We start from the raw sequence: 12,354 nt of genomic DNA, 5'->3' as shown, positions 1-12,354 counted from the left end.
ACGCACCTTGGCAGGAACGTGCTAGTCTCTAAAATTTCCCTTAGGATTGCACGGGCGTCTGCTCATATATAGTCGGGATGTGGGGGTCTCTAGGGCTGTGGCCCACAGAAGCTATCTCTCCTGAATGCTCATCTCCCCGCTTCCAATGAGCTTAATCTCCCCAGATTTTCCCTTTCGATGGTTCTTCTCCACATTATCCCGAGGTTGACCCCATTCATACTCTTAATAGCGGGGAATCTTCAGTGGATATATGCGTGTCCACATGCGTAAACAAGTATTTAAACTGAGGAATTGGAATACTAATGATGTTTTCAAGGAACAGAATATCCTCCAGCTTCTCATTCGAGTCTCGACACAATGGCAGCCCGCTCTCTCTTGCTTTTTCCTGCTCTGGCCTTGGCATCGATCACAATTGAGGATCCTTCCAATGTCATCAGTCCTGCATCGTGGGCGGCAGATAATGCTATCGTGCCTGATTATGACATTGCAATGGTTAGCTCGCAGCCTTCCGATAGTAAGTGCACTGTTCAATGCAGCAATGGAAGAACAATTGCATCGCATGCTGATACAATCTAGTTCTGGCGACCCACAAGGTCGAGGGGAAGACCTCCAGCGCAAACCATGTCACTTGGTCTGCTACCGCCAACGACACCAGTGTTCTTCTCGTTGCAAACGATGCCAGCTTCACCGGCACTTACATGGAGTTCGACAAAAGTGGATATTCGACCAATCTGAATGATGCCAGTTTCTGGGGCTTCAATGCTGCGATCAATGTGGTATGTCGTTCTCTTGTCACTGTCTACTTTATCAGAATTATATTAAGTAGCTCTCTTTAAGGCCAACGCTTCCACCGCCGTCTTTGACAATATCAACGTGACCGTTCACAATGGTGCAGCCCAGATCTACTCTTACGGAACCGACACCGTCGTTAACGTCAACAATGCTTGGCTATACTCCTCCGGCCCAGTCAGCCACGGCCTATATGCCTCAGGCAACGGCACCATCATCGGCCGCAACATCGACGTCTACTCTGGAGGCAAGCGCTCCTCTAGTTTCTCGGGTGATTCGCCGGGTGGGTACATCTACGTCTACGACAGCGTAGCACACGCAGCCGGTATCGGGTCCGCTACATTTTACGCACTCGGCGAGATCCACGCTACCAATGTGGTCAGTCTGTCAGAGAACGGACCTGTCGTTTTCTCCGATGGTGCTCAGACCACCGAGTTGGTCGACTGTGATTGTACTGCCGGTCTGTTGGGTGGGGTTGCTATGTTCAGCAGCTCTGTCATTAACAGTGGAGCGGTGTTGAACCTCACCAATACCAAGTTCACAACCACTGGTTCTGAGATGCCAGGATTATGGTTTGGAAATCTCATTGCTGAGGCCTACTTGGACAATTCTCAGCTTGTTACTAAGTCGGGCATCCTGGTTGTAGCGAATTACTCGCAGATCACTCAGGACTTCGATTACTATGCTGGATACGCTGATAACAGCGCTTTATCTCCTGCGCAGGTGACTATCTCTGTCACCGAGTCTGATATGACTGGTGATCTTGTTGCGTACAATGGAAGCTCTATTGATTGGTCTCTGGCTAAACATAGCTCTTGGACTGGTACCGCTTATTCTGGATATGGAGATGCCACCTTTGGTGTTAATCTCGATGCCACAAGTACCTGGACTATGACGGCAAATACTGTTGTACAGAATTTCACCGATTCTCTTACGAGCTTGAAGAATATTCACAGCCAGGGACACACTCTATACTATAATGCTACTGTGAACACCTGGTTGAAGGGAAAGACTGTTAAGCTTCCTGGCGGTGGTTCGGCAAAGCCTATCACTGCGGCCACTTCGGCCGCTGGGCAGTCTCGGACTCAGGTTCGCGGAGGTAGTCGGTCGGGCCAGAACTAAGTCGTATAGACTAGACTTTCTCAAGTGGTCGGCAAGATGTGATTCATGTGAAGAAACCGCATCAAGCCTAAATTTGATGGGCATCTCAAATCAATCAATCATTTAATTCACAACTGTCTGGTCCTCCTAGGCTAGTATCTGCGTAGTCCTATCATATTCGTCAAGTTCAGCATTTGCCGAAGAAAAATCAGATCTATTCATAACCACGTTTTAAGCTGAACACCTTACTATACGGCTTACGTTTAATACGCTTGCACCATGCTTCCAACCACAGTCTGAGGTATATGTGTAGAATATTTATTCACAGATCTTGCGAAATACACCTGGGCACCCCCAGAATTTAAATCAAAAATACAGAGCAAAGGAGAGCGAAAGGTAAAAGTCTCGAAACGAAAATAACCTCCATGCCCCATGCCCTATGCTTCGTAGAGAACCAAAAATCCTCAGCCAAAAGACGCCGTCCATAAAACGTGACGCGAAAACGAAAGCCGAACCAAAGATGAAAGATGACTGGTCTGAGCCAGGGAATTAAGAAGGGGAATTTATAGTAGCGAAAATGAAAGCATCGATCAATGATCAATGAGAATTGCGCGGAGTATCAAGAGAGCGAGCGTCGGTTGCCCCAGAAAGGCTGAGGAAGGAGGATGAGGAGGATGTGTCGTTACTCGCGTTACTCTCAGCGGCATGCATAATAGGGGTGCCACCGAATGGAGGGGATCCGACGGGAATGCCTGCATTCCCATTGCCGGCCATCTGCTCTTTCAGGGCGCGGTATTCGGCCATTTGAGTGTGCAATTGTTGCATCACTTCGCCGATGGGAACGGCATGGTCTTCGAGACGATCGCCTGGTTTGAAAGGACGCATCATGTTTCGCACAGAAAGAGTATTGATGGTTGCCTGGAAACTTTGTTAATATAATGTGACAGGGATAGGGGGCGGAGAAAGAAATAATTACCTCAATTCTAGTGACTTGTTGGTCAACCAGGCTGATTACCGTGGAATCGTTCAATTCACCACCGTGATTTTTGACCATGTTGAACAGAGCAACATTTGGCTCTCTAAGCTGTGGATTGGCTGGATTCTCCAGAGCACCACAAATTCGTTCCAGTCGGAGGGTGACTTCCCAAAGACGCCAGATCAGATCGGTCTTGAGCTGCAGTTCTGAGTTAGGCGTGACTTGAGCCGGGCCACCTGCATCATTGGCCTCTTCCTGGGCAGCGAGGCGACCGGCAAGCGAATGCGGGTAGACAAGGAAGAGCGGTTCTGGATTCTCCAGGCCTTTCAACTTTCTCTCGCCCTGATCTTTGATCACGAAACCCTGACTGTTGAGTTGCTGTAGCTCACGACGAATATTGTGGCCAAGACTGTCTACTCGCGACTGGCTATCGGTGGAACTGGTTGACGCGGAACGTTCGGCATCAGCAAAGATCTCCAGATTGCGCTGAATATCGCTCATGAAGTCGGATGACACAAATGTCTGGCCACCATCGGCGACAGCAGAAACTCGAGACGCTCGATTCACCATGGGGCCAAAGTAGTCCATGCGGTTAGTCACCGGGTCTTTCTCACAAACTGGCTCGCCCCAATGTCCGCCCATGCGGACAGACAGACCACGGAATATGATGTTGTTGTCCATGTCCACAACGACTTGACACTGTGGCTGCTCAAGTATCTCGGTGGGCCACTCAGCTTCAAGAAGCTGGTTTTGACAGTTGAAGCACCACAGCATAGCAGCAGTGGTCGTTGCGAATGCCACCATGAAAGCATCACCTTCTGTCTTAACTTCATAACCACCGATAATGCCAAGTTGTCGTCGGAGAATATCATTATGGATCTGAATAGCTGAGCGCATGGCATCTGGACACGCTTCCCAGAGGCCGGTTGACTTTTTGATATCGGTGAAAATGATGGCCAGCTCACCAATGGGAGCATCCACATAATCGAACCGCGCAAGACGAGAATCACTAGGGATATCACGAGGCTTCTTGCGAAGCTTGGATGTAGAAATGAGCTGATCTTCTGGGAAGGCAGAAGGGCCTAAGGAGACGCTGGGCCTTGGCCACTTCTTTTGCTTCTTCTGGAGCTCACTCACGCCAAGGATCATTACCATTAGCTTGTTGGTAGCACCAAATGAGATGGCCAAATCTCGAAGTTTTTGAGCTGCGAACATGAGATCTGGGTACGCCCCACGTGTTATATCGACGACAAGCTCGGGCGTCACATAGTCCCAAAGCTCTTTTGAAGCTAAAATTATCATCTCATCTTGCTCTGTCAAGGTTGTGTGCATGGTGGAAGGGGCAGCAATAACGGCTGGCATCATCGGGAAATGGCCAAAGCATCGAGACACCGTGAGAGTATCGTTGAGCTTGCCATTGCGGGCCACGAAACCTCCTGCGGCACGGATACGAGCTCGTTCAGTCGCTTCAGCGGGATCGTGAACTTTGGTGAGATAGCGGAGCGAACCATCCGACTTGACAAGGATTGCCTGCGCATCACCGACGTTTGCAGCATATAGCTCCATGTTGTTCAAGTACAACACGGTTGCAACTCCACCAGACTGAATGTCGTCTTGGTTGAGTTGTTTGGAAGCATTGGACCCGCGATGATATTGGCGAAGTTCGCGGTCATCAATCGACCTGTAGGCAGACCCTGCCATATTTTTGTTCAAGGCCAGGAAAGCCCGTCGTAACGCGTCAACGGGGGTTTCACCCTGATCAGGGTGAAGCTTTTTCAGCTCATGAGAGAAGGTAGGCGTGAAATGCTCATGTAGATACTTTGCAACTCGAGAACCACCGCTCGAGTTGATTTGGCCATCGAACATGCCGACCAAGGTCTCAACATTATCTGGCTTCAAACGTGGGACAATCATGTCGATGATGGAAAGATGCTCGGTCCGGCCCAGCGTATCCGCCATTCCATAGGCCAAGGAGCCAGCTAACGAGGCAGACGTTCTCACACGGCGGTCTTCCGTTTCCTCTGGAATGGTGGGGATTGTAAGAGTCACGTCCATCAACCCTAAGACCCGCAGATGGGTCAAGGATGTGAAGTCTGTGAGATCTGCACCATTGCCGGAAGGTGGGCCCAAGGACGAAATATTGGGTTTTATCTCAAGTCGCTTATTACCTGAAAAGTTCAAGTACTTAAGACCGCGATTCCAGTTCCAATTCCAATCATAAGGCCAGTTGGAGACATTGTACTTCAGACCGTTGCTTCCAACGTCAAGGATAGATAGCTTGCTGACTTTGCACAATTCTGCTGGCAGAACCTGGAAGCGGTTCGCGTTTATATGGAGAACCTTAAGTTGATTGATTTCTTCCAGGTCGTCAGACGGAAGGCAGGTCAGCTCATTGCCAGACAAGTAAAGCTCTGAGATCAATGGCCATCGTCTTAGAACCCCCGGGGGTACCTCAGTTAATTCGTTATAAGAGAGGTTGACGATTCGCAACTCAGGAAGGCGAATCAGTTCACGGAACACATCATCTTCCAGGCGGTTATCAGCAAGATACAGGTTTCGAAGAGAACCCGAAAACGTGATCGCTGCGCCTTGCTGGGAGAAGTATGAGTCCTTTCTAGAGTTCGAGCTCCCTTCTGTATTGGCCGATCGAGATGCTGCCGAAACTTTTCTGGACTGACCAACGGATGGAACAATTGACGGGTTTCGATAGGATCCGTTTGGCGATGTACCTGATGTAGGAGGCCCGCCAGAGCTTTCGCTTTCCCGGCGAGTGTCCACTTCATTTAGTGGTCCTAACTCTTCATAGCTAGGATTGCCCAACACTCCAGGGGTTGTCACGGGGGTTGGCGGTGGTTCCCCGGGCACTAACGGAATTGGTGCACCATGCTTGGGGAAAGTTGCCAGGATATTGGTTGACACATTAAGAGTTTCAAGCTTGGAGCAGTGCCAGATCTCCTCAGGCAGTGCCTTCAGATTACACTCTCTTGCATTGAAATCCCGAAGTTCGGTCAAGCATCCAATGGTGGGAGGTAATGATGAGAGCGGATTCTTGATGATACTGAAATGTTCAAGGCGACGCAACTTGCCAATTTGTACAGAAACTGATGAAAGATGATTTTTGTCCAAAATCAGCTTAGAAACATTAGGCATGTTTTCATACATCCCGTCGCGAAACTGGGAGAGTTTGGCAGATGCAAGGTTGAGAGAAGATAGGGTAGGCATGGGTGCGTCAATGTCGAATTGGGTTAAGGGACAGTGATCCAAGTGCAAGCTGCGCAGTCTCGGGAACGCTCCCTTAAACTTGGATACCAAGTTATGGCCAAAGAATACTTGTTCCAGCCGTGGAAGCCGAGAGAGACTATCAATATTTGAGACCGCGTTGAAGCGCCCATCGATCTCCTTTAGGTTCACAAGCTTCTGAAAGGATTGGTCAAGGGGGCCACTCATGTTATTATTCGTCATCCAGAGTCGCTCCAGCGTGGTTAACCGACCAATATTCGGTAGCTCTTCAATGCCGTTAAAGCTGATGTCCAGGTCAACCAAACTCTTCAGCTCACAGAGACATTCCGGGAAAACCTTGAAGCTATTGGAAGACATGGTCAAGCTTCGAAGAGACTGGAATTTTGCAAAATAGCTGGGCAGTGTCGTCAACTGATTATTTGCCAACTTGATGCTCACAAGGCCGGTTAGTCGGTCGAGGCGTGCATGTTCCAACTGGTCCAAGAAGTTATTGGACACATCAAGATAAGTCAATCGACTCGCCAAACTGAAACTGGTCGGCAAGTATGTAGCCTCATTCCCAATAAATTTGATCTCTCGCAGATTGATGCAGCTTTGAATGAAGTCCTTGGGCACATCCAGTGATAGATTCCGAGACAAATTAAGGGAGATGATCTCCGAAGATTTCTTGTAAAGAGTGATGGGAATGGTAACAAGGCTTCGCCCTTGTAGATCCACATGGCTAAACTTCTGCATCTTGCTGAAGCCAGGGTCAGCTTCCAGGCTAGTATATCCGCTTAACTTCGTAGGCAGGAAGATGAAACGACAGAGATAACTGTGGTCCTCGCGACCAATATCCTCAATCCGGTCCTTTTCGGTGTATCCGACTTTTTCTAAAAGCTGCTTCTGCATGAGAATCGGGCGCTCTTTGTGGTCAAGTTGCCGTGACAGATCGTTTGTCCGCAGAACGATTTCATAATTGTTCAGGTGATCAGACAAGAACGATTTTCGGCCAAGCATATAGAGAATTTCAGCGACTGTCGAATTCAGGCCGGCAGAAAGCGTGGCAAAGGTATGGTCTATGCGGAAGACTCGAATGAAATAGGAGGGTCCGTCACGATCACGGAGGCCTGTAGTAGGCTTCGGTGCGGTATCCTGTGCTTCCAGTTCCATGTCATATTGTTGCTTCTTAACTTGCCAACTATCGGGCGCGTGCCAGCTATCGTCGACAAATTGATCTGGCTGCAACATGTCAGGTAGGTTGAGTTCTTCGCGTGGCGTAGTTGTGCCGTCCAGGCCACGATTCATTAACCCTTGGTCGGTACGAACAATACCATTGAGATCCGTGAGATCTGTGTTGAGCTTGAAAACATGACTGTCATCTTTTTGGGATGGCCCATCTTTAGGTATTTCTCCCAAATGAGTAAAGCCGCGCCGAGGAAACTTGCGCGCAGCAATGCCAAGCCCTTTGCCAGACTCCTTCTTCCGCTCAGGCTCCGCTGGGTCCGTATGACGGGGAGTAGATACTCCTTCAAGGCTAGGCTGTCTGCGGCGATTAGGGGATTGATCGCGCTTGCTCTTATCGTGGGGCTTGTGAGATCCCGGCTTAAGGTGTCTTGCCACCCGATCAAAAATGCCGCGTTTTGTTGGCGGACCACCTGGAGAACTTTGGCCGCTATCACGGTAGATAGCGCTCTGCACGCTTGGAGTCGGACTCGCAGACCGACCACCAAGGTTGGTGACTGAACTCATAGCAGTGTTGGAGGTGAGATAGCTGTCATTGGAGGGCTTGAGTCCCAAAAAAAGGTCATCGCGCCCACCAGAGGGGCGATGGTAGCCAGCCAGGTCACCTGCAAGCGTGGGTCGTTCCTCCTTACTCCGAGAATGTCTATGTCCATTGGCCCCGCGTCGACTAGAATCCCGAGTTCCAGAGTTCGTTCCAGCACGAGATTCAAGTCGTTGACCATCAGGTCCGATAGGTACTTGGCGCACAGGTGCTTCCCCATAATGGGAGACATCCTTTATATTCTGGTACACCCAAGGAGTGATATCACTGGATGGTAGGGGAGTTTCAGCTCGTGGTCGCGAAGGCCGCTGTGACGGGTCTGACCCGTCGGAATTTGCTCGTTCACGAGCTTTCAATTGGTCGATAGGTCCTCCTCGTCTGCTTGGGGGATTCTGCTGGCCATCATCCGGCTCGTCGGAAGCCGTGTTTTCATCAGTAGTTGCTTTAGACTTTTTCCTCCCCCATTTATGGATACTTGATTTGGATCCTTGGCTGCTTGTCATACTCGCAGTGGATGGTCTCCGATGGTCTCGGTTGTAATCCATCTCAGCTGGTTCACTGGCGAAAGTCCGTCCTGTTGTCGGGCGAAATGTTGCAGACGCTGGAGATGCCTCATGCTCAGAGTAGTCATTGAAAAAGGTCCCAGCTCCATCTGAACCGGCTGTCGTTGCCCATGGTGCGATCGAATCAAGTCCATCTCGACTGGAACGACCGGGGTTGGTAGTTGTGGGTTGTGGGCTGGAATTAAAGGATCGTGAAAAATCGTCACCAGCCCCAAGAATCGCGAGCGCTTTTCGATCCTTGCTGAAGCCAGAGCCTTTGCGTTCTTCGGTGGGCGAAATATCCGGTGAACTCCATGACCAATGTGAAGACCCCCAGTCGATTCGCGGAGCTTGTGACGATCCGGATCTGTCTAAGATTAGTACATGGGCCATAACATGGCTGTATTTTCTGCAGCTCCAAACCGATTCACCGGGCTCATCATCGGAGGTTTCGATGCTTACCTTGCCATCAGGGTGCCGGGGAACGGTTCGGCATCACGACCAGTAGGTGCTGACTTAGTCGGATTCCTGGTTGGTCCCTCGCTATCTCGCACTGTTTCTTGTGATCTGTAGCTGGTATTCCCAGAGCTCTCAGAGCCCTGACGGTCAGCTTGGTCATGCTCCCGGACGGGCATTGCTGATCCGAGGCCTGGTCGAATCCCTCCGGCGGGGCGCGATCAAGTCACAGCCAGCTGGGATTTTATGGATCGCGAGAATCCAGCGTAGGTCACCATCAATCGTCGTGAAGCTTATCGTAAGCAGCTGTGAGGTGCAGCTGTGTTCTGTAGTCGTATGGTCACGCCGTCGCTAGTGTGCGGAGCTTGGATCCGAGTGCGCGAGCACGATCCGGAAAGGCGGTGACTCAACGGTTGATCAAAGGGTTCGATTATAGATTTTGATGGGTTTCTGACAAGCAGGCCTCATCGATGTGCGGGGCGCTGTGGATGCGGATCCAAAGAGAAGGGCGCAGGGCACGCCGCCAGCTGAGTGGGGGAGGAGGACGAGCGTGAAAATATCGAGCGCGGCGGTATTGCGAGTGCGCCGCTAGAGCATGGTATGGTCAAAATAAGCGATCGCGGTTCAGATATAGCTAAGGTTGGGTCACGGCGTGGTCCGGGGTGTGTGGTTGGGGAGGGTTTCAGATGATCTTCGTGTCCAGTCGTCAGGTTCCTAGAGGCGAATCGGCCGATCGGGCTACCAAGGAACTAGCAAAAAAACCCGAGGGGAAATCGTAAGTCGTGATAAAGGCGATTCCAGAAAATTTTGAAAGGAGATCGAAGCTGCCACCCGAGGATTTCCGGGGAGATGTCCTGGGAGGGGGAGGATTTCAGGATCGAAGAAAGAGAGCTAGAGAAGGGCGTGAAGTGAGGCTCTCTTCAAAGGATAGAAATGGTAGAGTTGGGGATCTGATTGGTCCAGGATCTCGCACCAGGATTCATTGATGCAGGAGATCAATGAACATGTCCGATTTGCCATAGACCAAGTTACATGGGGTACAAGATACTGATGGATGGGGCGCGTTTTGGAGTGTGACGGGCGCACGGTCGCGGGTTTGCACTCTTTGCACGGGCCTCCCGTCGATCCTCACAACCAAGTCCAACACAACCTTGACTTCTAGCTTTCAATGCTATGAAGTTTTGATGGTTTTATGGCGAATTTCAGTTGATCTAGGTAAAATTTGATATGTTGCAACTGATCTATCCATTATGCAGGTGACTATATTGCATCGTTGTCTGTGCAAATGGAAAAAATCGTCCTCATGACCTTTCCGTATACACGTATATTTTAAGATCTAGATCTGACGCAAGGGATGACAATATAACATTCAATTTCGACATCTTTATGCGATGGGCTCCTTAGCTCGCTGAGAAACACGCACATCAAAATCTGTTGGCTTCACAAACCAAAAATTCGACGTGGCCATAGTTGCTCGTAATGGGGTCAAATCATAGTCGCGTACCATACGGGGAATCAATTTAGACATCTCCAGAATGGAGATATGCTTTCCAAGACACGTTCTCGAACCCAATCCAAACTGTTATTCTTTGTTAGCCAATGTATCTCATAGAAAAGTCGAAAAGCTGAAGGACAATTCAAACTTACAGGCATATACATCTGGTTCATCTCCTTCAGCTTCTCCGGCTCTGTTTCTGATTCCAGCCACCTCTCTGGTCGGAATGCCCTCGCATCAGGAAATACTTGCTCATCATAATGCGCAACCCAGGAATTTATTCCAACGACTGTCCCAGCTGGGAAAAACCGACCGCTCAGTTGTGCGCCACCGGCAGGAACCACTCGCCACAGGGGTAGACCGGTGGCGGGATGCAAGCGGAGAGCTTCCTTCATGACCGCCTGAAGGTACGGCATCTCCTGTGTTTCATTGAAGGTAATGTTGACACTGCAGCGACCCTGCTGGGTAAACTCATGGATCTCATTACGGAGTTTGCGCAGTACCTCTGGACTGTTCAAGAGGTACCACATTATAGCGGATAGACTGACGGCCGTGGTATCGGATCCAGCCGCTACATTTGACTGGCCCATGATAAATAGATGATAGTCAGTCACCTTCTCTGGATTTTCATCACGAGCCTTCATCATTTTGGTCAAAAAGTCTGGGGTCTTGGATGTTTCCGTTGCCGGTTTATCCCCACCGTTGCGCTCTTGCTCCAGATGGTCGATCTTGTCTCGAACGAACTTGGCTATATAGGCTCTGCCAGCTGCACCAGAGCTTTTAAACTTGCTCAGGGCCTCAAAGAGACGTTGGTGCCATTCAGGGTAGATTCCGACTAGGGTGCTGTACATCAACATCTGGTGTACTGCGCTGATGGCGCCGTCGATGTCCTTGCCATCGTCCAAGAATCCTAGAAATGCTCAGTATACCTGACAAACCATATGGGGTTTCTTCAGTGGAGAAGACTTACCAAATCTTTGACCGAAACTGATATCTCCAATCACGTCGAATGCATAACACTGGAACCAGTGCCCAAGATTGAAAACCTGCTCTCGATCCGCAAACTCGTCCAGCCGTTGGAAAAATATATCGATGCAGCGATTCACAAAGGGCTCGTAGTTCACCACTGAGCTCATGGAGTATAACCCAGTGAAACGCTTTCGGTTATCAGCTATACTCCTATTAGCTTCTTGTCCGGGATAAATCCAAATTGATTCATAAAATAAATATCGCAACTAACAATGTCTCTTGATGTCGCGATCTGCGAATACTGTCCACAACTTAGGATGTCTCCAGCCATCATACCATGCAGACTTAGGAAATTTGGAGCCAGTTCCATAAACTGTTCTTATATCGGAGATGTCACTGATGCTATAATGATCTGGGGAAACACGGACGACCGGGCCAAACTTCTGGTGGAGCTCGATGTTGTCGTGTTCGAATTTCCCTTTGCGAACTCGATTAAAGTACCATAGAGAGGTGAAGCGAGCCCAGGACGGACCGGGTATGCCTTTCAACGGAGAAGAAATGGCTCTGCTGAGCCTGAGAAGGACTTGAAGCCCAACATAAAGGAGCGGAATTGCCAGCAGCAGATGAGCATGCATTGCAGAGATATTGACAAGCTGAAGGATTGTAGGTTCTTTTACTGTGTGGCTCCAGAGGCCTTCTTATAGCTTTACCCCGTGAAGCGTTGCTATAGTTCGGGGAGGCGATCCACCCCCACCCCCACCACCGCTTTTCTACATCATGTGGCGGTGTGTCATCCACTCAAAAGCGACACTTATCAAACCCCGTAGATCAGCTCGGATAAACGGCTGCCGGTGTGAAATTCGTAAGGCTCAGTTACACTAGCCTTGAACTGAAATTGATACCGAATACTGGTCTTTCAAGGTGTTCGGCACGGTTTTTGGAATATATCTACGTTGGCTTCATGCCGATGTGGAAGCGAGTCATTGTACTCAGCGAGCATTAAGCCGCATAGTAAATTGTG

At 49.7% G+C, this 12,354-nt stretch overlaps 3 protein-coding genes across 3 annotated transcripts; 1 reads left to right on the top strand and 2 right to left on the bottom strand.

The window, feature by feature from the left end:
• Positions 1–357: 357 nt before the first annotated feature.
• Positions 358–1,911, top strand: N7484_004789 (uncharacterized protein; the record flags this gene model as incomplete). Its single annotated transcript, XM_057115209.1, has 3 exons — positions 358–514; positions 577–776; positions 838–1,911. The coding sequence occupies 3 exons, from the start codon at positions 358–360 to the stop codon at positions 1,909–1,911; spliced, it is 1,431 nt and encodes a 476-aa protein (XP_056975349.1).
• A 576-nt stretch (positions 1,912–2,487) lies between these two features.
• Positions 2,488–9,048, bottom strand: acyA (adenylate cyclase acyA; the record flags this gene model as incomplete). The annotated part of the gene is made up of 3 exons (XM_057115208.1): positions 2,488–2,808; positions 2,867–8,780; positions 8,876–9,048. 3 exons carry the CDS (start codon positions 9,046–9,048, stop codon positions 2,488–2,490), a joined length of 6,408 nt encoding a protein of 2,135 aa, XP_056975348.1.
• Positions 9,049–10,253: 1,205 nt separating this feature from the next.
• Positions 10,254–11,968, bottom strand: N7484_004787 (cytochrome P450; the record flags this gene model as incomplete). Its single annotated transcript, XM_057115207.1, has 4 exons — positions 10,254–10,448; positions 10,517–11,274; positions 11,335–11,535; positions 11,605–11,968. The coding sequence occupies 4 exons, from the start codon at positions 11,966–11,968 to the stop codon at positions 10,254–10,256; spliced, it is 1,518 nt and encodes a 505-aa protein (XP_056975347.1).
• Between the last annotated feature and the right edge of the window lie 386 nt (positions 11,969–12,354).

The sequence above is a fragment of the Penicillium longicatenatum genome (genome assembly GCF_028827895.1).
Source record: "Penicillium longicatenatum strain IBT 33135 chromosome Unknown contig_2_segment0_segment0, whole genome shotgun sequence".
NCBI lineage: Eukaryota > Fungi > Ascomycota > Eurotiomycetes > Eurotiales > Aspergillaceae > Penicillium > Penicillium longicatenatum.
This window is presented reverse-complemented; position numbering and strand designations above follow the sequence as displayed.